Source organism: Pantherophis guttatus, chromosome 1 (assembly GCF_059756535.1).
Source record: "Pantherophis guttatus breed Tessera chromosome 1, ASM5975653v1, whole genome shotgun sequence".
Lineage (NCBI taxonomy): Eukaryota > Metazoa > Chordata > Lepidosauria > Squamata > Colubridae > Pantherophis > Pantherophis guttatus.
This window is the reverse complement of record NC_142063.1, coordinates 308,528,707-308,553,064: the sequence shown is the minus strand read 5'-3', so window position 1 is coordinate 308,553,064 and position 24,358 is coordinate 308,528,707. Positions and strand designations below refer to the sequence as shown.

Genomic DNA, 24,358 nt, shown 5'->3' with positions numbered 1-24,358 from the left:
TCTTATTCTTGTCTATTCTTATGTTTTGCAAACTTTTTGGTGCAATATATTTCACAAATCTTTCAGATTTTGTTCACATAGATAACTCAAACTAAGATAGTAAAAAGAAATGTACATGATTCTCCAAATCCTTGTGAATTATTCATATTAGAAAATAAATATTAGCAAGTTACTTGAGGGGAAGCACTTAATTTACTTGAATGGCAAGGGACTCCCAAAAAATTGGTAACCCAATCATCCAAAGAGGAGTTTTCATCTCTGTTGGGGGAAAGGGGGAAGGCTGTGTTTGCTTAATCTTGTTTACCTGTATTCTCTTACTACTCCTTTAAGGCATTTGATGTCACACATAAAAAAAGGTCAACAAGAAATGGCAAACATCCCAGGGAAACCATGTGAGTGGGAAGCTGATGGAAGAAAGCATGGCAGACCAGAGAGTGCTTTAATTCCATCTCAATTCAATGAAGAGGACTTGAAGGCTCTGGCGGCTTCTCTGCAGCCTGTCCCAGATAAGGAGTTCAATGCTGCTTCATCGGATATGAAAGAAAACCTGGAGAAGTCTCACAAAGCTACTGTGGAGCTTCTGCAAGACAGCAGAAGCTTTACTCCTGATTTTGAAGATTTTGAATACCAAGGGAATACATATTCCATTCCTGGACTCTATGAGAAAGAGCCTCTGGCTATCCTTCAGACTAGCTCACCAGCCTCTTCTGAATCTAGCATTGACATCTGCTTCTTGCGACCTGTGAACTTCACAAAGGAACCAGAGAAGGCACAGCGCACTTTGCAACCGCTTCCCAAGAGCAGCGATCTAGAGCACATTGGTAGCAGCACCTCCAAGCGTGAGGCTTTTCGGAGCAAGGGCAAACAACTGAGTCAGTCCTTGAAGGAGTTTCCCCGGAGTGGGTCTGAAGGCATCAGCACAAGGCTATATAGCACAAGGAGCAGCAGTGGGAGTCGGCTGTCCAACTTGCAGGAGAGAGGCTTCCAGCCCCATGAGGCCTCTGCCCCCTCCAGGAGCTCCCATTGGAACTACTTTCCTCCACAGCGAGGAGTGGGTGAAAAACAAAGCTTTGTAGAAGTAAGGAGAGCAAAAGGCCAGGGCAAACCCACTTCCCACCAGGGTCTGAGAAACACGTAAGCGGGCTACTGACTCAAAGGCAAAGACGGGAGGGGTCAGGGCTGTATCCCACAGGGATATCATTCAGTTAGTCCCTTTGGCTAGTAGTTGCATGAACCCTGTGTTTGGAGTACTAGTTGAAAGCACTCTCCAGAGTATCTTCCTGCCTCTGTCTAGATCAGAAGCGTCCAACCATAACAACTTTAAGATTTAAGGACTTCAACCCCCAGAACAACCCATCTCCCTCATGCTGGTTGGGGAATTCTAGGAATTGAAGTCCACAAGACTTAAGGTTGGACACCCATTTGCTAGAAGATAATGCTGTTATGTTTCTAATTCCTTGAATAGTATAGACAGTAATGGAGAGAGTACTTCACACAACACCTTATATGTGATAAACTGTGGTTTAGTGATTTAATCTAATAGTTTGCATCTTCATGACAAAGTTAACCATGATTGAATGCACATAGTACAAGATGAGAAAATATGATTGGCTAATTTATATCTCTATGTGTCTTGAATACAGACTGGGACACCATGACAACCCAAAATTAGCATTAATAAGAATTGAGAAAGAATTAAGAAAGAGATGACTACAAATTAGTTGTACTGTTCTATTTTACGTAGGCTCTTCTAAGGATTTGCTGCTTTAAGATTGATCTTAGTCTGCTACAAACATCAGCCATGCCTTGACAAATCATTTGCCTTAGCTTAGATGCTCCTTGCTACTGAGCCAGGTGTTTACTGTGACATTGAGGTGAGCCTTTCTAAATCAGATGATTAGATTATAAAGATGAAAAGTTAATAATAGTAGTAACTATTATTAACTATCAAGGAACTATTAATAATAATAATTCCAGGGTTGTGCATGCTTTAGAATATATATGCAGACAGATACACCTGATTCCTGCCTGCTTTCCTGCTAGAAATGCAGGAAGCAATCTTGTAAGGAGAGGATAAACTTTGCTGCTCTTGATGAAACAGGCTTTTAAGAAGCAATTCCTAGTCTTTCAACTGGATTTGGTTCCTATGACCCTTTTTTAGGAACATTGACAATTGCAGTTGCACTAGTCTATAACGGACTGTTCTTCAGCCCATCTTATCCAAATCCTCAAATATTGGTTTCTTGTGATGTGTAGCAGTCTTCATTGTGCCATGTGGGCTCCTGGGAACTGTGATTTGCCAGCATATATAGAGTAAAAGGTTTCCTACTCTTACTTCATAAGTTTCAAAACAAACATTAAAGGTTTCCTACAGAGGTTTACTTTCTCAATTACTTTTGTTCCATTGAATGAGAATATTTTTTTTTCCTTTTTCAGGATATGCATTTAGAAGATATCCGATTCTCTTGCAGAGATGACAATGAACAAACATCTTTCAGCAGTCATCCACCACGGCAAGAACAAAAAAGAGGCTTCCGCAGTTCCTTTCGCAAACTTTTCAAAAAGAAATGAGTTATTCAAAGAAAAATAAATTTGCCAACATTTATTTACTCCTGTAATGCAGAAGTAAGGGCTACCTAGTATTGCATTAACATTCGTGCTAGTTTATTGGTTCTGAATTGTTAATGCAAAATCTTAGAGAATTGTGGGCTGTCACAACTTTTGGCAACTAAACTTCAGGCAGGATTTACCTTGCATGCTATAGAAGAGCTACAGTGTGTAAAAGTGCATGTTATACAGATTTGGTTCTATATCATCTTTAAATCAATCATTCAAGATGGTTATTCAGTGCTCCTATATGAACTGGTTCCATAGGAAACTTTCTGTGTCTCCAAATATTCATCAGCTCATCAATGGACATCTCCTTCCATTATCCATTTTTAATAGTGTGAAAAATGTAGCATAATTCTTGATTGATCTATCTCTAACAGATCAGTTCGCCTCTTAAGAGTATCTTAAGATACCATTTAACCCAGAATATTGTATAATAGGAATGTTTATAATTTAAGTGATCTAGAAATAAAAAGTATCTAGATCACAAGATTCTAAACCAAATGATTAGTTTTTTCCCCATAAACAGGAAAATGGTGCTAGACATATATATATATATATATATATATATACATTTTAAATTGGTATAGATTATATTTTACTTCAAATTATGTTTTAGGTGATTATTGCTTGCATCTTGCTTCAAATGAAATTGAATTCAACTGAGTATTGTTTGTGTGATTGTCTCATTATTAGTCTTTTATAACTTAAAGACTAATAATGAGACAAAAATCCAAACCACCTAATCATGATTGAATGCTTATACAATGGATAGTGAAAGCTGGAGTAGTTTTAAAAAAGTGGGAAATATGGAAAAAACAGTTCAATATCTTTCTGGAACTAATAACCAATAATATATTCACCAGAAACATTTAATCAGGAAGAAGTAATTTGCTGCTCATCTAGAAAACGGGGGTAACAATCAGGATTATCCTTTCAGAATATAATATTAAAACTCCAAATCATAGATAGAAGTAATTCTCTACAGGAATGAAAATATTTTATTTACTTAATTTATTAAATGTATGTGCTGCCTAGAGACAACATTATTTAATATTTAAATACCAGGATTGTGGTAGTAAGTGCAAAGCAAACAAAAGTACAACAGATTGAATCATTTAACTGCATTTTTACATTGAGTAGTGAGTGGCCTTTAGTTCTGCAGACTTAACATGTTTGCTTTTCATATAATTAAAATCTAGCACAGGGGTGTCAAACTCGCTTTAGGCCACGCCTACCCCCGGTTTAGCAAAGGGGAAAAAACTCACGATACGTTACGTGACAAAAACGTGACACTGTGAGTTTGACACCCCAATGTAGCACATTTTCCTATAGCCAATTTAATTTCACTGCTTGAATTGGATTTGACATCAACAAAAGCTCTCTTCAAATTAAGACCAAATAGGAATGAATGAATGGAAGAATTGGACTATGTATTAGGTCTGGGGCAATAGGCTATATTCAACTACAGAATTCACATCTAATAGATTCTGTATTAGATAGATCAGAGTTCCCTAACCTTTCGGGCTTTACGGACTGGGGGAGGGAGAGGGAATTATTCTGCAGAACTGATGGGCAAGTGTGCATGCGCGCAGCTGCATTTGTCCGAGTAACAGGCATGTGTGCTTGCCCGCTGCACACGCAAGTTAGGATGCGCGTGTGCATGTCCACCCCTCCCATGGCCCGGTTCTGAATAGTTCAAGACCCATTGGGCTGTGGCCTGGGGACCCCTATATAGTTCACCTATATAACGTATGCATTCTCACATGATGCTAAAACAGAGTGATTGTTTGCTTTTGGTTTAGCCAATTGTGATGTGTGAATGTACTAATAAGTTGTAACATTCTATACCCATTCTAATATTATACTCTTTATTAAACAACACTATGAATTGAATAAAAAAATACAGGTAGTCCTTGATTTACAACAGTTCATTTAAAGTTACACCACCATTGAAATAAGTGATTTATGACCATTTTTCACATGACCTTTGCAGCATCCCTGGGGTCATGTGATCAAAATTCAGACATTTGGCAACTGACACATATTTACACCGGTTGCAGTGTTCCAGGGTCATGTGATCACCTTTTGCAACCTCCTGACAAGCCAAGTCAATGAGGAAGTCAAATTCACTTAACAACTGTGTTACTAACTTTACAACTGCAGTGATTCACTTAACAACTGTGGCAAGAAAGGTCATAAAATGGGGCAAAATTAACTTAATAAATGTCTCACTTAGCAATGGAAATCTTGGGCTCAATTGTGGTCATAAGTCGAGGACCACCTGTATGGTAGCTTGAAAATCTAAATGATCATATATAGAGAAATATAGCACTTATGGAATATGTAAGGCCTTTTTATTTAAGAACAGATCTCGAGTGCCAAAAAATAACAGCCACTATTAATTTTTAGTTTAAATGCAATCTGAATACCATTGCAGACATAGCATACAAAGCACCTATAGACATGAAAAGGTACACACAGACTCATAAAATTTGCCAGTTTAGCTATTACCATTTCAAACTTACAGAGCTAAATTGGACTGCCATTGTATTTTAACAATTTAGCAATGCATCCACAGCATTTAAAAAAGGCAATACATTTTCAAATATATTAAGTTATCAGAATTAATCAAAAACAAACCTGTACATAGGGAACAAGAACTGGCCAAATTAAAAATGTAACCTGAAAAATAAGATCCTGTCCAATGAGAGAATCTACTTTTAGAAAGAAAAAACTTTTTAAAAGGCACATTTGGCAGCTACTGAAAGTTGCATACATCTGGCACAAGATTCATTTTTCATTTCAGCTGTCTAGATGATGGAATTTACAAAGATTGTTCAATGTTACAGCACCCAATTCCTTAACTAATTTTGCATTCAAAGACAAAGGGAATGGACTTCAACTTTAAAACCGTACCTATCACTTATTTTAAAAAACACCCTGTGTTTTTGATTTTGAATCATAATCAGCAGTGATCCTACAATTTGCTTTATTTTCAAAAATATGGGAGTGATTATTAGTAATTTGAAAAGCAATTTATAACAATTGTGTGAAAGTTAATTCTTATGACAGGCCAGCATCTGAACTAGATCTTACACTGTGTTGAGAGAAGATCCCTGGAGTCAGTTAATTGAGCTTTCCTCGCTATTAAAAATAAAACTTCAGAAAAAATGTTCCCTAATTAAAATTTTAGAACAAGGATTTCATGCATGTGTTTCTGTCCCCATTAGTGTGGTGTAATTTATGAGGGAACAATGATAGGCTACTTCCCTAAGCCATACTAAATGTAACAGGAACAGCTAACTCACTAACCCCTTTAGCAGAATTCCCACAGGTACCAATTCTATCTTCTCCTATTGATGGCATTTTCAAGGAACTAGCGGGGAAAGTAGGCTACAGAATCCATGTGTGTATGCACTGGATACTGGGTGTTGTGAAGTATTACAGAACAGAAGCTGCTGGATTATAAAAATGAAGTTTTCAATCAAAAACCCAATTCCAGGAAAAGCAGCCTGACTTAAAGATGGCAAAAGTATACAAAAGCAAACAATACCATGCATAAAAATAACACACATTTATAGAACGCTTGATGAAACATGGCAATAGATTACTTAGATTTGCAGGATTTCTTTCTTTTTGTACTGATCATAGTAAAAGATTTCCCTTTTGACAACAAATTTGGTGAAACAGCTTTCTCTGATCAGAAAAGTACTTGCTTATGTACATTTTCCTAACCCTTTAACAATTTCATGGAAAAGATTCTCTTTCTCTCTCACACAATTTTTAAAAAAGCTCTTCTACACTATCAAACCCTCACGACCGCAATTATACACACACACATACAAGGGACAATAAGAGGGGCCTAAGGTAAAAGTGCTGCAAATGGAGCACATTTTACCATTACGGTGATACTACTAAACAATACAATTGGGTTTGAGGGAATTATGATTTTGCATTTTTAAAGTATTGAATTACCTTTATACAGAAATATAAATATCTTCCGTCATTGTGGTAAAGAATCTAAAACCTTCACAATATCAACATCTCTTGTTAAATCAATTCATTTAATATTTCAACAGCTGACCGCGATTAAGCGAAGTAATCTTAAAGGCAGCTGTAATAAAATTTTGCTGGGGGTCTCTTTTCATTTAAGGCAAAGTTAGATTTGCTTATGAAATTACTATTTAAAAATGTTAAATTAGCAAATGTGTACTCTAGTCTCTTCCTGAATTTCAGACTGCTTGATCAGGAAAATTGTTTCTCAGAGTGGCAGGCAGAAGCAGGAAAATTTGCAGCTATCCTCTACTTTGCTCAAGTTCGAGTGAGTAAGTATCATACAATATTTAAAGTTCTTAAGGGATGGCACTGTTACCATTATACAAATGAAAATGGGTTTAACTGGGGCCCTGTTTATGAGTTTTTTCATTATGAATTGGAATTATTTCTGAAATATTTTCAACTGCATCCCCACTCAACCGTTCTTATAGTCTTAATATTACTTTTCCCCAGAATACTCTTTTGATTCTCATATTATGAGCATAAAGTTCAAAAGGATTCTTTTAAGATAAATTTAATTATTTCCTGAAATGCAAAGACCATAGTCTGCAACTGGGAAAATTTATTATAGCAGTAGACTCCCACAATGACACAGACTTTAAACATTATTCCAATGGCATGGAAATAGAGAAAACATTCAACTAAGCATATATACTGCACCATTCACAACTCCTAAGGTAGCAAGAAGATTGAAATCTTCAGTAAATGGCCTATATCACAATCACAGTATGGGGATCAGAAGCTTATAGGTTCATAGGTCTAATGTTTATCCAAAACCAGATATTGTACTGTATTCACATAAATTTCCCGACATAGTAAATGCCAACTTCAAACTTTGAAAAGTTAAGAGATTACAATATTATATGCATGAATCAATTAATCATGCCAACTCACCTGGATTTGTAATTCAATATCTTGGGATTTCTTCTGGGATTATCCTTTGTAAACTAAAACAATGATCTAGAAACAGAGATGTGTGTACCACAGCATGTCTCACCTCCTCAGGGCTAAAAACTGAAATGTATATTTAGCAATGCAATAATTTAATATATGTCAGCCAGACAAAATATCTGTGTCTTTATTTCAATTAAATTAAAAACAATTTGCAATTATATTTATGCAACATTCACTATATACATATGATTTATTTATGCAACTACAAGGCATAAATTGATACTGATTATTCATCTACCTACCACTAGTTAAAACAAGGGGATAACTAGGGATTGGGTGGGAGAGATGGCCAGAGGATCATTTTTTTGCATTTCCATGGCATAATCAGAGGCTGCAGCACTACCTGGAAAGTTGATCATTGGTAAATCTTAATTGAAGACCTAGTCAATGTTTACCCATGTAGATATGGATTTAAGTGACAGTAGTAGTGCCATTTCAAAGTATTTAAGAAATTTAAGCCTGCCCACTTTCAAAGCGACTCTGGGCAGCTTACATTAAAAAATAAGAAACTATAAAAAGATCCCATGTGTCTGGATTAGCACACTCCCTTAAACAGAAAACAACCACAGATTTCCACAAACAAACTACCCCCCGACCTGGGAGAACAGCCATGTTTTTAAAAACTTCCAGATCATCCTCAGGGTGGGAGCTACACAGAACTCTGGGGAATATCATCTAGAGGGTAGGTGCTGTGACAAATAAGGCAGACTTCCTGGGTCCTGAAAGATGGCATTATTTGACTGAAGCAACCCAAAGCACACCAACTGTGCCCAATCTTACAGGTCAGGGAGTCCTGGGAGCAGGCAGTCCCTCAGACAGCTTTTGCTATTCATGTGAGACTTAAATCTCTCGTTTAAAGGTGGCACAAATTAGGCATTCTACTTCCTGCATCTCTCTTTAGTACTGGCCTCAACACATTTATACAGAAGGAAAGTACCTCTTTGGTGAAGCCTAGGTACCCATGTATTTACTAATTATTTTAATAGTTTGTAAACAGGACCGCAGTATAATGTGATGTTTTAGCTGTATCCTAGTTCAATGCTACAAATCAACCTCACAGTCCAGTATGATTTGAAAGCAGGGAATGATACAATTAAATTAAAAAGGCTAACAAATTCCCTGTTTGAGTTTTTTTTTTTAAAAAGTGCATATTATTACTCCAAGAATTTATGTCATGGTGGACAGATTATAGAATTATGCTTCACATCCTTCACTGGACAATACACAAAGCACAGGAAATGCTTATTGGCCCAAAGAGATCTGCAAACCTAATTTCTGGTACATTCAGATGTCCAGTGAGTTTAGAACAGTGCCTTGTATACTTTACTAACAAACAGCATTTTTTTTCCACAATAAAGGGGCCTGGTATTAAGTTTTATTATTTTCCACATTATATATATCAAATGTAGAGTCATTAGTGTTAGGAGCAATACCACGCAGCTCCTTGTTGCCAAAAGACGTGGTGCATCTATTGCCAGCAATAGACGTAGCACCGCAGAAAGCATGCTCTAGCACAAAGGAGAATTCAGGTGGAGTGGGCATTCTCCAGCAAAGGGGGTCCGTCACGATGCATTGATGGATGGGTGGGCTCCCTTTTGTAAGTTTTTGGAGGAAGCTTTGGGATATGTTGAGAAGTGCTTTGCCGTGGAGGAACAGGTGGTCCAGCGACAGAATGGATGTCCATTTCTTGGGGTATCAAAGGAGGTGATGGCAAATGCCTGCGTGCAACATGGGGAGAAGGGGTCTGAGGAGGAGGGGGAGTAAATGGAGAGGGGCTATTGGGAAAGAAAGTGTTGCCAAGTTCACTTTTCCTGCCTAAAGGCGGTGGCTGCAGATGCAAAGGCGAACTAGAGAAAACATCAGGAGTTCGCACAGGTTCTCGTGGTGGCAATACAGGTGGGCTTTCAGGAGCATCTGAGACAGAGGTCCTGTCGGGCACCGAATACCTCGGTGAATAAATTTTTGTTGTTGGCTGCCGAGGGGGAATTGCTGGTGGACTATCCAGATGTACAGAAGAAATCTAAAACAAACAAAAAATGATTCTGTTATAAAGTGATTCAGGGATCTCAGTGTTACATTATTAACCCTTCCAATAAAAGCTAAATTAAACCTTGATACATCTTTCATCCAAAGATGGATGAAACAAATTTATTGTTCAATTTCTGTTTTTCTTTCTTTGGTTAAAATAACATCCTTACGTTACATCCATGTTTATTTTAAACATACCACACCCTGATGATGAAAACTAGGAGTATGCAGAAAATGGGAATATGTTTTGTTTTAAACCAAAAAGCCCTGTACTCTTGATATTCTGCTTGATTCTTTCAGATCATGATTTGTTTCTTCCATTTTCTTCAGCAGTCACTTTGTTTCTAACTGAATCAGAGAATCATAGAGTTAGAAGCATTTATGCCTTCAAATCCAGTTTACAGCTCAGTACAGGTAGTCCTCAAGAAATGACAGATGACTTAACAACCGCTCACAATTATGACCGACACTGCAAAACTTCATACGAACCTGTTTCAAAGTTATGACAATATAGTGTGAGCCATGGTGGTGCAGTGGTTAGAATGCAGTACTACAGACTACTGCTGATTGCCGTTGCCAGCAGTTCAGCAATTTGAGTCTCACCGGCTCAAGGTTGACTCAGCCTTCCATCCTTCTGAGGTGGGTAAAATGAGGACCCAGATTGTTGGGGGCAATATGCTGACTCTATAAACCGCTTAAAGAGGGCTATAAAGCACTGTGAAGCAGTATATAAGTCTAAATGCTATTGCTATAGTACCTCTGAGGTCATTTGCACTTATGGCAGGCCACGAGGATGCTGCAGCTCCCCCTGTCTATCTCCCCCCCCCCCCGTCCTGCCCAGACGGGACCCCTGCAGCACATAGGCCTGCTCCCCATGCCCCTTGGAAGTGACCTCTGCCACCAATTGGGTACTAAAACTAAACTGTCTGCCTCTGCTGTCCATTAATTGCCTGTAGGGGGCAGTCTAGCCTTTAAGTCCTAGCTGGGCTCTACAGGCAATCAAAGGACAGCTAAAGCTTGCAAAAACCCAGCATCCTCAATTTTTTAACAGTAGTTTCTAGTCCAGTTAAATTTTGGAGATGAATATTTAGTTTTAGCACTTAACTGGGGCAGAAGGTAGAAGAGCTACAAGTCTGTCCTTCCCAGTTTTTGCTTTTTATTGAAGAAATGTGGCTGGGGGGGGGGGGAAGGGTGTTTTAAGCAAGGGAGAAATTTTTGGAAGCACATCCTGAAGCTCCTTTTTATGCAAGGACCAGCTTCCCAAAGCTGAATCCAAAATCCAAATCTATCTGCCTTTAGCTTAATTTCATTTTTCTATGGTTTGTACTTTAGAATGACAGAAAATAGGCCCTGAATTTCTGAGTTACACTTTTTAGGAATTTGAAAAGTGCCATTATGGCCTCTTCAATCACATTTTCACAGGGTTCATTCCGTCTATTTTTGTAAGACTTAACCATTTCCTATCCTCTTAATCATTCTTGTTGACTTTGTTGGACTCTTTAATTTCAAATTGTGGTTGCCCATTATTAAGCCAAGTACTTAAGGTGACAAATATTAAGCTAAATGTTTTGAATTCAAAATGACAAATGCACAATATTGTGACTATTACTTCTTAATATTTAGAACAATCTACTTTTACTGATGAACTTGCCTCTTTAGTAATCACATCAAACTACCAAGTCAGGTATCCCCTATTGTTCATTCATATCACACATGCATACGCATACAATTCTGTTATTTATACCCCTTTTCTATAAGTCTTCCTTTTAAAATTCTGTTCATATTTTTAGAATATTAGTTATTCCGCCTTCTGCAAATTTGATAAGCATTCCCTCTATCTTTTCATTCAAAAGTCCATTTGATTTTTCATTACACTTTGATGAAGAATCATACCTGAACATACTCTAAATATAATTTTCATCCTATCTACGTGAGTTTATTGCCCATTCTACCCTTAATTAACCTGCTGTTTGGAAAGTCATGTGCAATCATTCTTGGCCTTCTAGAAACCGTTACAGAGAGAGCTGTTTTGGAGAGCCTACATGGAGTTGTCATTATTGTACATATTTTATAATGGTAGATTTGTACTTTTATTGGTTTTTAGGTTTTCATTATGTTTTTATGTTTTTTAATGATGCAAACACTAAGAATCTTTTTGAAGTCTGGCAATATGTAAACAAAATAAAACAACAAACAAACAAACAAACAAACAAACAAATGGCACAGTTACCTTTGTATCATGCTTGGGGCCCAAATAGGGGAACAGCAGAGTGGAGGTGGTTTATTGAGTAAAAACAGATCCCACTCCCCCCACGCCCTACTCATGTGTCCTTAAATTTTAATGATTGGTTTAAATTTATTTAGGTTTTAATGTATATGTATACATATATTTTGATGACTGCAAACCACTCAGAGTTACTCTATGGTAACATGGGTGGCCAATAAATTTTATAAATAAATAAATAATAAATGCATAGTTTGTGTCAGCTTTTGGTCACTTAGGAATTCACTAAAACAAAAATTCTGACTGGGGTGCACCAAACTTTTGCATGTCATATCACCTTATATCTTTTAAAAATAATTTTAGCTTACTTCTAAAATCTATTATTTCTGCTATTGGAAATAGAGAAAAATTACCTTTGATGGAGAAGATTCGGCAGGGGCAGATTCTGGACGTCTTCGGGGTGGAATAGGAGGAGGAACAGTAATTTCATCAGAATTTTTGGGAAAACTGATGGAGGATACAGAGGCAGACCCTGAGGATATATGAAAATTTTGAATGGCCTATTTTAAACAGAGTAAAATATACCATATTTTTCGTTGTATAAGACGCACTTCCCCCACCCCCAAAAGTGGGTAGAAATGTCTGTGTGACTTATACAGTGAATGTTGCTGAAGCCTCGCCCACCTGCTGGCCCCCACCCTTCGGCCTCTGCCTCTCAGCAATTTGCCTCTTTGCAGCAAATACCAAACAGCCTGGTCAGCTTCAGCACAGCCTGATTTACCACGAGCAGCTGATTGGCGATTGGATCTGCCTCCTGGAATACCGTCTATCAGCTGTTCCAGGCTGCGGGGATCACCACCACCCATTGCTGCTGCTGCCTATTGCTGCCTCCGCGCACCCCATTTTTGGCCTCTGCGCGCTGCATTTTTGGCCGTCTATCCCCACTGCCTGGAATGGGTCGAAAATGGGGCATGCAGAGGCGGAGGGCGGTGATGGGTGGTGGCAATCCCCACAGCCTGGAACAGCTGATAGGTGGTATTCCAGGAGGCAGATTCAATCACCAATCAGCTGCTCATGCTAAATCAGGCTGTGCTGAAGTTGACCGGACTGTTTGCTGCAAAGAGGCAAATTGCTGGGAGACAGAGGCAGATTTTTTTTCTTTTGTTTTCCTCCCAAAAAGCTAGGTGCGTCTTATAGTCAGGAGCGTCTTATATCTGAAAAATCCGGTAGCTTATCTGTTTTCATTTAAGTATTGCATTTCTGTGATATGTTTATTTCATAAGAATCAGACTCTTAAGGCCACTCATTTGTTAGATTAGTGTAACTGCCCATCTCATATATGTGGGGTTCACAACATTTAAAAACATCAATAAAACAGAATAAAAATTAAACTCAACTAACACACAACCATAATAAAAACCACCATTAAAATCTAAGTTAAATTAAACCAAAGAAGGCTGGTAAACTTTGCAGTTTGCTCAAATTAGTGAAGAAAAACTACAGGAGACATCCAAGCGTGGGACATTTAATTGGATAGAAGTCCTCATGAGAACAGGTAAATTACCTGATTTATATACTCCTTTTATTGCTCAATACATCTTGGGAAATTCATTTTGGAAAATAAAATATGAAGGAAACAGTTATCTTTGTTACTTTTTATATCCATCATCATTAGAAAATAGCACTACTTTTCTTGAATATTAAATCTCACTGTAATTTTCTAAATTATGATAAATTATAAAAGCATCAATTCAATCAAATGTCCCAGTAGAGTCTATTCTGTATACCGTATTTTTCAGAGTATAAGACGCACCGGAGTATAAGATGCAGCTTAGTTTTTGGGGAGGAAACAGGAAAAAAAAAATCTGCCTACCAGGTATTCATCTGGCTAGCGTCCTTAGTCTGGTCAGCTTCAGCAGATTAGTTTGCTGGTTTTTATCCCCTGCTTGGGGATAAAAAACAGCTTCTAAGGCACAGCTGAGAGGAAGCAGCAATGAGAAAAGCAGGCAAAGCACGGGGAGATCACTTCACTCGGCTAGCGCCTAGTTAGGGCTGAAAAAAAGCTTCTAAAGAACAGCTGAGAGTCGGAGCAAAGCATGGAGATTGCTTCACTCACTAGTGGCTCGAGAGTCGAGGGAGCAGGCAAAGCTGGGAAGACCGCTTCACTCACTAGCGCCTCGTTAGGGCTGAAAAAAAGCTTCGAAAAAGCTACATTCGGAGTATAAGACGCACTCAAATTTTCAGCCTCTTTTAGGGGGGAAAAAGGTGCATCTTATACTCCGAAAAATATGGTAAATACCATCTCATTTATTCTTATGCTACGTAAGACTTTCACAACACAAATAGAAATGAAAGGAGCCAAAAACATTAAAGTGGGAGAGAGCATCATTGCCTATAGTTGCACCTACTTGAATGAAAAGGTGTAGAGGGGTCAGAATCAAACACACTGCAGACATCTGTAGTGCTGGAAGTGGAGGACGGCAAGGGTGGGGTGAGTGGTGTTCTTGGAGAGTTTGGTGCAGAGGCTGCATTCTCCGATTCACTCTCAGGGACACGACTGTAACTAATCTTTCTGGGCTCTTGTTGCAGAGGTGTTGGGTGCCTCATGGTTCCAGGTCTTGGATTTGATGGACGAATACCCGGAGATTTGAGAGAATAGTTGTATTTTTTAGGCTGAAAGAATCCAAAGCAGATATTATAAAAACATAGTGTTAATCTGAACCTTTTAAAACCATTATCATTTCCAAATATCATATTTGTGTTGTTCTACAAGTAATTGATTATGTGTTATAAAGTTGATGTCAGGTCTGAGTGACAACATTAGTAGATCTGTCCCAAACCTGGCTTTTCAGATCTCCCAATGGCATACATTGATTGAGTTAATCCACCTTGCTGCTGGTCATCTATCTCTCTTTCATTACACCATTCCTAGAATTATCAACTTCTGAAGGAAGTGAAGTCTTTGCATAATGTGTCCCAATGAAATATGATAATTTCAGCCTGATCATGTGCCTCAGGTGAGACTATGGACTGATTGGTTCTATGATCAATTTGTTTTGGTCTTTTCTGGTTGTCAGTGATATTCTCAGAGGTCTTCTCTAACTCCAAAGTTCAGAAGTGTCAATATTATTTCTATCCTACTTTTACAAAGTCCAACTGTACTACAAATAGTCATCGACATACAACAGTCATTTAGTGATTGTTCAAAATTACAATGGCATTAAGAAAAGTGATTTATGACCAGTTTTTACATTTATGGCCATTGCAGCATCCCATGGTCATGTGATCAAAATTCAGATGCTTGCCAACTGACATGTATTTATGATATGTCCTAGAGTCATGTGATCCTCTTTTGTAACCTTTTAACAAGCAAAGTCAATGGGGAAGCTAGATTCACTTAACAACCGTGGCAAGAAAGGTCATAAAATGGGGCAAAATTAACTCACAACTATCTCATTTAGCAACAGAAATTTTGGATTCCATTGTGGTTGTAACTCAAGGACTATCTGTATAGGGAAAACCTCTGCTTACATAAATCTGATCTTTGTAGGTATAGACACGTCATGGAATCTGAATATTGTTTTCAAGATCTTCATTACTATCCTACCAAATGTTAATATGTAACATATTTCTTGACTCCTGGTTTACTGTAAAACTGTTCTTAAAAAAGAAAAGAAAAAGTGATATATAGCAAATAAATAATAAATGATAATACTCACAAATCTTGGAGGGGGCTTCATATTACGTGGCTCTATTTCTAGGGATTTGTTGTAAAGAGAATCTGCAAATTCTTTTTCCATGCTACTTCCCATTGGATTCAAATTTTCAAAAAATCTCTAAAACCAAAACACTCAGGATGATTAGTATAATGTAATATTGTGATTTTAAGGCAAAGGATGCAAATACTTTAACAACAGGGCACAAGCCTACCTTGCTTTTTGTTACTGGATGGATTCATGGAAATGCATTTCCTTCTATCTGCTTCTAAAGCAACACTTATGCAAACTAATCAGACCTGAAGAACCCATTGAAATACCTGAAACAATTCTTCTGATGTTTAATTTGTATTAACAGCTATCAAGGAGGCAGGTCCTCTCACAGAACAGGCCATGAACTGGGTGGAACTGGCTATCATTATACCTCAGAATCATAGTTGGGAAGAGCCACTTAGGTTATTATTTCCAATCATTTGCTCAGTGCACAAATCCAAATTAGGGCATTAGCTGATTCAACTAATTTTATATCATCTATACAATTATAAACCTTACACTCACTGTTTACCTAGACCGTTACTATCAATAAAAAGAACAGAGGTTCCAAGACTGCCCTTAAGAGTACTTCTTCACTCAGTACCTCATTCAAGTTCAATGAGGTAGCAATGATTAGCACTATTTCTGTATGATTTTAGGCAACTGCATTTAAATGTTAAGTATTTATGATTAATGTCACTATGGTTTGACAAATATATTTTTACAACTTTTACAATTTTTGTAAGATTTACACTCTGAAAGAAATTGTGTAAGAGAAGACTTGAGGATCATTTTAAGCAAATATTTTTCCTTCCATACTTGGAAGATGACGTAGTCCTGAGTTACAGAAGAGTTTTTCTCCAACAATTCTTGTGAAAGTAAATTTTCATGCATGCTTGTATATATTTGCAAACATAGCAGTTGCTGGATGCAAAAATCACAGTGTTTTTTCATCCACAGAATGTTTATTTATTTATTAAAAATTTATGTAGCCACCATTTCTTGTGCCTCTTTCCAGAAAGTTAAAGTTACATACGGTAAATCAAAGGTTACTTAATCTGGGTACTGCAAAATATAGCAAAGGAAAAATTCAGTTTGCAGTTCCCTGGGAACCGTAAGATAGCTCCCGAAGGAAAACTTCTTTCAAGACCAAGGAGGACGAGTAGGTAAGTAAAGATTAACCCCAGACAATCAAGCAATAAATAGTACCAAAGGAAGAGAATATATGTAGCTCAGGGTTGAACTGTGAGATCATTGGTGATCTCTGAGCTTTATGGTTTTTCTGCAGACATTTCTTTAGCAAACCAGGTAACTAGCCTAGCATTGATGATGATACCTAGTTTGGTATTGAAATGTCTGCAAGAAAACCACCAAGCTCACAGAGCACCAAGAACTCCACCAAGAATAGTAAATTACACCCTAATCAAGGAATTATCAACTCAGACAAACAAGTAGAAACAACACAATAACCAATGAACTTCCAGGGAGAAAATAATATCCCCACCAAACTATTGTATATAAATAGAAAGCAAACCTCACTCCACAAGCTAACGACCAAGCTCAGAGAACACCAAAACTTCCTACTTACCCTGATGTCAGGTTCTACCTTTAAGCAATATGGCTGATTTTGATACTGTTGTATTTCTCCTGTTATCTCAGCTACTTTCCTCCGTTTGCTAAAGTTAATGAGCTCTCTTCCATGTCTTCTTAGAAATTCAGGATTGCCTTCTTCTGTTTTCAAAATGTTTGTTAAATAAATTCCTATAATAGCAAATATACAAAAATGCACAATGTAGTAAAATGTCTATGGAGATTCTCAGTCATTCAGGTCATGGTTGTCCCAAAGGTGCTTTTTCAAACAGCTTCTAAGAAAAACCAGAAAGTCCAGGAGTCTCTTGAAAAAACACTTCTGGGTGTGACTCACTTAATAATCATCTTTCTTAACAACAGAAATTCTAATCTCAATTGTCATAAGTTGAGAACTACCTATATAAAAAACATCTATGGTATATGGCACTGTGACAATTGCAGCTAAAGAGTTCTTTCTCAAAATATAGAGTAAAATATATTATACTGGGCCAAATAAACAGAACAATCTGGTATATTTTCATCTCGACTACCCTCAAAGTATTTCCAGTTCAGTTACATAGCATAATTATCACACATATGTTTATGGAAATTCTCAATCATCCAGGACATGTTTATCCCAAAGCAGCTTTTCAAAAGAACTGAAGAAGCTTCTTGGATGAGAAGTGAAATGTTTTCAAGGAAAAAACCCAAGAAAGTGCAGTTGCCTTTTTAAAAGCACCTTTGATATCACACACATATTTTAAACAATTTAGAAAACAATTTGCTTTTACACTAAAACTTACAAATACTTGAAAAGTCATACCAATTGTTTTCAATGTATTCAACTATATGCTTTTGATTCTTAGTCTAATTAACAGCAAATTCAGGTAGTATATTTAAACAAAAAACTTTCCCATATACTCATTCTACAATTCATTTTCTTTATCCATTAATGTTTGTGGTTTTATCTTTATCACAAATAAAATCCTACTTACCAAAGAAAGGCACACATGGAGGATTAATGGACCTGAGTTTTGCCAAATATTTCTTATGATGATCTTCACTTAGTTCATGTGCTTCTTCAAATATCTTCTTTTGCCGGCTTGGGATTTGCTGAAGATAAAGAAAGGTGAGGATACTATTTGCCCACAGAAAAATTGCTGACTATACCACTGTAGCTGACTGCCCAGGCTGGCCAAAATGTGTGAACCGTCTACATGACTCATCCCCTTCCTTTACACAATGCTTTCCATATAGAAAAATCTATAAATGTTTAAAGTAACAATAAGATCTGCCTATACTGTTTTATTTTCCTTTATTTTCCAAAAATATTGATGCAGAGCTAAGATTTGATATAAAACATGAAGTAGAGGCTTTTTGTTTGTATACCTGGGATTAAATAAACATTTGGGTTACTCTTTTGTTTTAATCTAGGTTTGAGATAATTTCTTATATACAGAAAAAAGATTTTAAATCATTTTTCTAATGTTCAAACTCAACATATATTTTTAAAAAGTTTCTTTAATGAAAAATATCTGCTACCTCACTTCCAAGTAGTTTTCATTTTAGATCTGCATTTCACTTACTTCAAAGGTGTGATCCAGTCTGTAAATAGGTGCAGAGTTCATAGCACTGACGACTTCAAGAACGCCATTAAAATTGTTTAGCTCTTGAAAAACTTGCAAGATTTCAATTATCCGGCATACTACCATTACTCTTTCTTCTAGATTTTCTGTTTCTACAATGCATCTAGATATTCAGAAAGCATATTTAAATTTCTTTTTGGATTATCAATAATGTAAAAGCATTACTACATTTTTTTTTTCAAGGAAGTGTGGCCTATATTTTCCAAACACCTAATTGAACCTGAATCCCATTTATTTTCGAATTAAAAGAAAACGATCATACACTGCAAATGTAATGTACATTTTAATAGTACAGAGGGATTGGAGGTACCCGGTTTCAAAAGATTCTATCCTGGGTCAATCGATCTGTATACATTTCTCAACTGAAAAGAAAGCATCTAAACTCACTGAGAACAGGTGATGTGTTTGCTAGCTGAAGCAAGAAACCGAATGTAATGATATTCAATGCAATGATGGCTGACTTATACCACTACAAAACTGGTCTAGTACCAATATATAACCTAATATTATCTGTTGCTGTTTGAATACAGACCACAGAAAATATAAATAACAATGTTTTTAAATATAATTACAGATAATCCTTGATTTATTACCACAGTTGAGCCCAAAGTTTTGGTTGCTAAGCGAGACAGTTTTTAAGAGAATTTTGTTCCATTTTATGACCTATCTTGCCACAGTTGTTAAGTGAATCACTGCAACTCCTAAGTTAGTACCGGTAACAGAGTTGTTAAAGTGAATCTGGTTTCCCCAATGACTTTGCTTGTCAGAAGTCTGCAAAAGGTGATTGTATGACCCCGGGACACTGCAGTCGTCATAAACTTGAGTCAATTGCCAAGCATCTGAATTTTGATCATGTGACAATGGGGATGCTGCAAACAATCGTAATTATGAAAAACGGTGATTAAGTCACTTTTTTCAGTGCTGTTGTAACTTTGAATGGTTACTAAATGAACTATTGTAAGTTGAGGACTACCCGTATTTCCTGTTTAGAATTCAATCTCTGCTAAATTACATAATAGGAACCAGGCAAATACTAACACTGGTCAATGAATCAAATTAATCTTACTTTTCAAACCATAAGGTAAGATTAGTGGTATGTCTTATCATTTTGAGCAGGTTAGGAGAATTAATTTCTTTATCTTCCTTTGTCCATACACTTCCAACGAGCTCTGATGGCTGCACAGCCCTGCCAAACATAAAATCAAAATGAGGCAAGATTAGCTGGCTTTTCATCAAAAATATTTCCAATTAAATCAGTAATTTTGAATTAGACTAATCAATGAACTGATCTGTGTTTCTTTTGAACAGCTTCTTGCTCACGGAAAGAAAAGCATTTGGTTTTAATAGTCAGCTTTCTCTATAACTACTAACGATATAATATTATATTATGCAAATTAAAACCATTGTTTTAATTTTATTAAATAAGTCCCAACATATGAAGAGAAATTCTCACTTTTAATTACTGCTGATATTAACTGTTCATTAAAAGTAGGCAAGTATACTTCAGAAAATATAATCCCAATAATTCTGCTAGTAAAAATAAATGGCAGAAAGACTCATGACATTAAAAAAGAACACTTAACAAGTCTATATTTTAACCAAGAATCATACATCTTAAAGGAAAAAAGGCACTACCTGTAAAGTTCTGATTCAAGTAGAGTAAGCTGTCGGGCAATTTCTATTGGATGCAAAGTGAGCAGGTCAAATGTTTCAGTTTGTCCTTGCCTGCTGATATGCCACTCAATTGGAGGTGGTGAGCTTTCAAAAGTGATATTGTGAGTTGGCCCAATGGCTTGTGCTTGCTTTTTCCTATGAATTATCTTCGTGATTGACTCAACCCATTTCTTCATAGCTTTACCTGAGAATGAACACAGGAACTGGTTTATAGCACCGTGGAGCAAGTTCTAAAAATATTAAGTGCTTATTTTACCCACAGGCCCATTGGTAAAAGAATGCAAAAATTTCAGCTAGCCCAGCATTGTAAGTGTCCCAAATTACAACTGCTTTTTGTTGAAAAAAGGAAGCAATAGTTTCCAACCCTCTTTTTTGAAATGTGAAAACATTACATGCAGAAGCATGTAAGAACTGGCCATACAAAGAAAAAAGTTGGTATCCTATTTTATTTTAATAATCTCCGAATTAAATTACAAAAAAAAATCTCCATAACAATAAAAAACGCCATGTCACACAGCAGTTCCAATTGTAATGAGAGAATGAAAGCTTTTTACGCTGTCAGTTTCAAGCTTAAAACATGGAAGTCTCTATAATATGAGATTTAAGATATGCAAGGCTTATAACGACATATAGATGCCGTCAGGTTTTCCTGTGGTGAGTACAGATAATCAACTGTTTTTGGAGGGTAGGTCTTCTATTCACTTCCACTCCTCCATGGCTGTGATCTCCGCTCATATTTTCCTGCTCCAAGTTGAGTGTTTTCCAACTCTTGCCATCTCAAATGTTGCCTGGTTTGCCCTGTTGGTCTTAACTTTTCTGGCAACCCCAAGTACTTGGATTGGCTATTGAGCAGAGTAGCTTTGTACTAAGGTTTGGTACAGCTAATATGGAGAAACAAGAGTCTCAGTAGAAGAGTGATTGTATGATTTGTCAACTTTCCTTTTTTCATTACTGTTTTTCTTTTCTTGCGCTTTCTACATTTCCCATGGATTTCTTTTAAAATATTTTTTAAAAATAATGTTTCCAAGGGGTGGAGGTGGTTGTAAAAAGGGTGTTAGTTAAGCCTTCTATTTCAAATGACTGATGCAGTAAATGATGAAATGGTGCAACGGTAGAAAAGTACAGTAGCAAGCTCAGGGAAGATAGATAGTAATTTTAGAAAGCTGGATTTCATACCAGTGATAGTCTACATGTCAGGCAAGTGATTCTACTATGCTACTGAAACTCCTGTTTCTCAACTATAGCTGCAGCACTTTTTTGAACCAAACTGGAAAGATGTAAAAAAAATTATATTAAGTTGTTTGCTTTGCCTTCATATACGTGTATTTTGATGTTTTAATTTTGTATATATAAATATAATTTTTCCTCTATAATATTTTTTTATTTGTATATATAAACACAGACACATAAAAGAGTATCTATGTCAAGTAATACCTATTCGCAGAAAGGAAAGCAACTGATAATGCTTTTCTAGAATGGAAAGTTGCTAAGGCAGAGCAGCAAGGAAAATGTCAAATGGGAAACTACTAGCTTCATTCAAACAGGCTTTTCATAAACAAGCTTTTAGTTAAACTGGCATCGGAATAAGAAAAGAGCAGCCTAAGATTGGCACATGGATATGTTCCTGGCATGTTCCTACATAAATTAAAATATAATGAATCTTGGATCTTTGTTATTTTATCAGGGAGTTTCCTTTTAAAAACACAATCCTCCTCTCTAGTCAGTCAGTCAGTCAGTGAATCAATAAATCAAATCTAAGTCAATTTCTAGAGGGTTTTTCTGGTTTATTCTAACTATATATGCTTATCTTGAATTATGAAGCGCTGAAGGGTTATTTTTTCTAATTATGACTGATTATCTGGGGTTGGGCTGATATTTTATGTTAAGATTCCATTATCTAAAATAATTTTAGGTTGATTTTTGTCAAATAAAACTGTTTAATGGATGACCAACAAACCAGGCATAGCTTATTAAAAGGCCCATAAAGAAAAAAAGATGGACTATTGGAATAATAATATCAATGTAATGCTATGTCAAACAATGAATACATGCTGACATTTTGCTAGCTTCTTCAGAGCAGAAACTCTTACTCTATTAAATTAACAACATGGCTAGTCAAATATTAGAACATACAGTTGCAAGAAAAAGTATGTGAACCCCTTGGGATTAAGTGGAGTTTTGCATGAATTGGTCATAAAATGTGCTCTGAACTTCATCTAAGTCACAATAATAGAAAAACAGTCTGCTTAAAATAATACTACACAAACATTAGATGTTGCCATGGTTTAATTGAACATAACATGTAAACATTCATAGTGCAGGGAGGAAAAAGTATGTGAGCCCTTAGCCTAATGACTTCTCCAAGAGCTAATTGGAGCCTGGAGTGAGCCAACTTGACTCCAATCAGTGTGATGATATTGTATGTGTTGCTGACAGCTGTCCTGCCCTTTAAAAACACACACCTGTTTTGGGTTTACTGATTTCAAGAAGCACTGTCTGATGTGAACCATGCCTCACAGAAAAGAGCTCTCAGAAGACCTATGATCAAGAATTGTTGACTTGCATGAAGCTGGAAAGGGTTACAAAAGTATCTCCAAAAGCCTTGATGTTCATGTGTCCACGGTAAGACAGACTGTCTACAAATGGAGAAAGTTTAGCACTGTTGCTACTCTCCCTAGGCGTGGTCGTCCTGTAAAAATGACTGCAAGAACACAGCGCAGAATGCTTCCATGAGCTAAAGAAGAATCCTAGAGTGTCAGCTAAAGACCTACAGAAATCTCTGGCACATGCTAACATTTTTGTTGACACATCTACAATAAGGAAAACATTAAACAAGAATGGAGTACATGGGAGGACACCACGGAGGAAGCCATTGCTGTCCAAAAAAAATATTGCAGCACGTTTGAAGTTTGCAAAAGAGCACCTGGATGTTCCACAGCACTACTGGCAAAATATACTGTGGACAGATGAAAACAAAATTGAGTTGTTTGGGAAGAACACACAACACTATGCGTGGAGGAAAAAAGGCACAGCACACCAACATCAAAACCTCATCCCCACTGTAAAACATGGCGGAGAGAGCATCATGGTTTGGGGTTGCTTTGCTGCCTCAGGGCCTGGACAGATTGTTGTCATTGATGGGAAAATGAATTCCAGAGTTTATCAAGACATTTTGCAGGAAAACGTACAACCATCTGTCTGCCAACTGAAGCTCTGCAGAGGATGGGTGATGCAAGAGGACAATGAACCAAAGCATACAAGTAATTCAACAAAAAAAAATGGCTTCAACAGGACAGAATACACCTTCTGGAGTGGCCCAGTCAGAGTCCTGACCTCAACCCGATTGAAATGCTGTGGCATGCCCTTAAGAGAGCAATTCACACCAGACATCCCAATAATATTGCTACACTGAAACAGTTTTGCGAAGAGGAGTGGTCCAAAATTACTCCAGATTGTTGTGCAGGTCTGATCTGCAACTACAGGAAACGTTTGGTTGAGGTTATTGCTGCCAAAGGAGGGTCAACCAGTTATTAAGTCCAAAGGTTCACATACTTTTTCCTTCCTGCACTGTGAATGTTTACATGTTATGTTCAATTAGACCATGGCAACATCTAATGTTTGTGTAGTATTATTTTAAGCAGACTATGTTTTTCTATTGTTGTGACTTAGATGAAGTTCAGAGCACATTTTATGACCAATTCATGCAAACCTCCACGTAATCCCAAGGGGTTCACATACTTTTTCTTGCAACTGTAGTTACTATCCCACATAGCATTAAATGGAATCCATTTGATTAATAAGGAACAGGTATGAAAAGTACACTCAATGAAAATGTAAGTACTAGA

At 36.9% G+C, this 24,358-nt stretch overlaps 2 protein-coding genes across 3 annotated transcripts in view; one reads left to right on the top strand and one right to left on the bottom strand.

The window, feature by feature from the left end:
* ARHGEF33 (Rho guanine nucleotide exchange factor 33) overlaps positions 1-2,591 on the top strand; it is a 29,031-nt gene extending 26,440 nt beyond the window's left edge. The window contains exons 14-15 of one of the 2 annotated variants that reach the window (XM_034427482.2): positions 331-1,078; positions 2,437-2,591. In XM_034427482.2, coding sequence (XP_034283373.1) covers positions 331-1,078; positions 2,437-2,571 — 883 coding nt within the window. In that variant the 3' untranslated portion in view covers positions 2,572-2,591. Of the gene's footprint in view, positions 1-330; positions 1,135-2,436 lie in introns of both variants that reach the window. The other variant, XM_087888145.1, reaches the window with a different exon arrangement.
* Positions 2,592-4,945: 2,354 nt separating this feature from the next.
* SOS1 (SOS Ras/Rac guanine nucleotide exchange factor 1) overlaps positions 4,946-24,358 on the bottom strand; it is a 50,693-nt gene continuing 31,280 nt past the window's right edge. The window contains exons 14-22 of the mRNA XM_034427491.3: positions 20,475-20,697; positions 19,906-20,025; positions 18,780-18,942; positions 18,189-18,306; positions 17,213-17,385; positions 15,595-15,711; positions 14,284-14,548; positions 12,289-12,407; positions 4,946-9,643 (exon numbers count right to left, since the gene is read on the bottom strand). Of these exons, the coding sequence (XP_034283382.1) occupies positions 9,149-9,643; positions 12,289-12,407; positions 14,284-14,548; positions 15,595-15,711; positions 17,213-17,385; positions 18,189-18,306; positions 18,780-18,942; positions 19,906-20,025; positions 20,475-20,697 (1,793 nt within the window). The 3' untranslated portion in view covers positions 4,946-9,148. The remainder of the gene's footprint in view (positions 9,644-12,288; positions 12,408-14,283; positions 14,549-15,594; positions 15,712-17,212; positions 17,386-18,188; positions 18,307-18,779; positions 18,943-19,905; positions 20,026-20,474; positions 20,698-24,358) is intronic.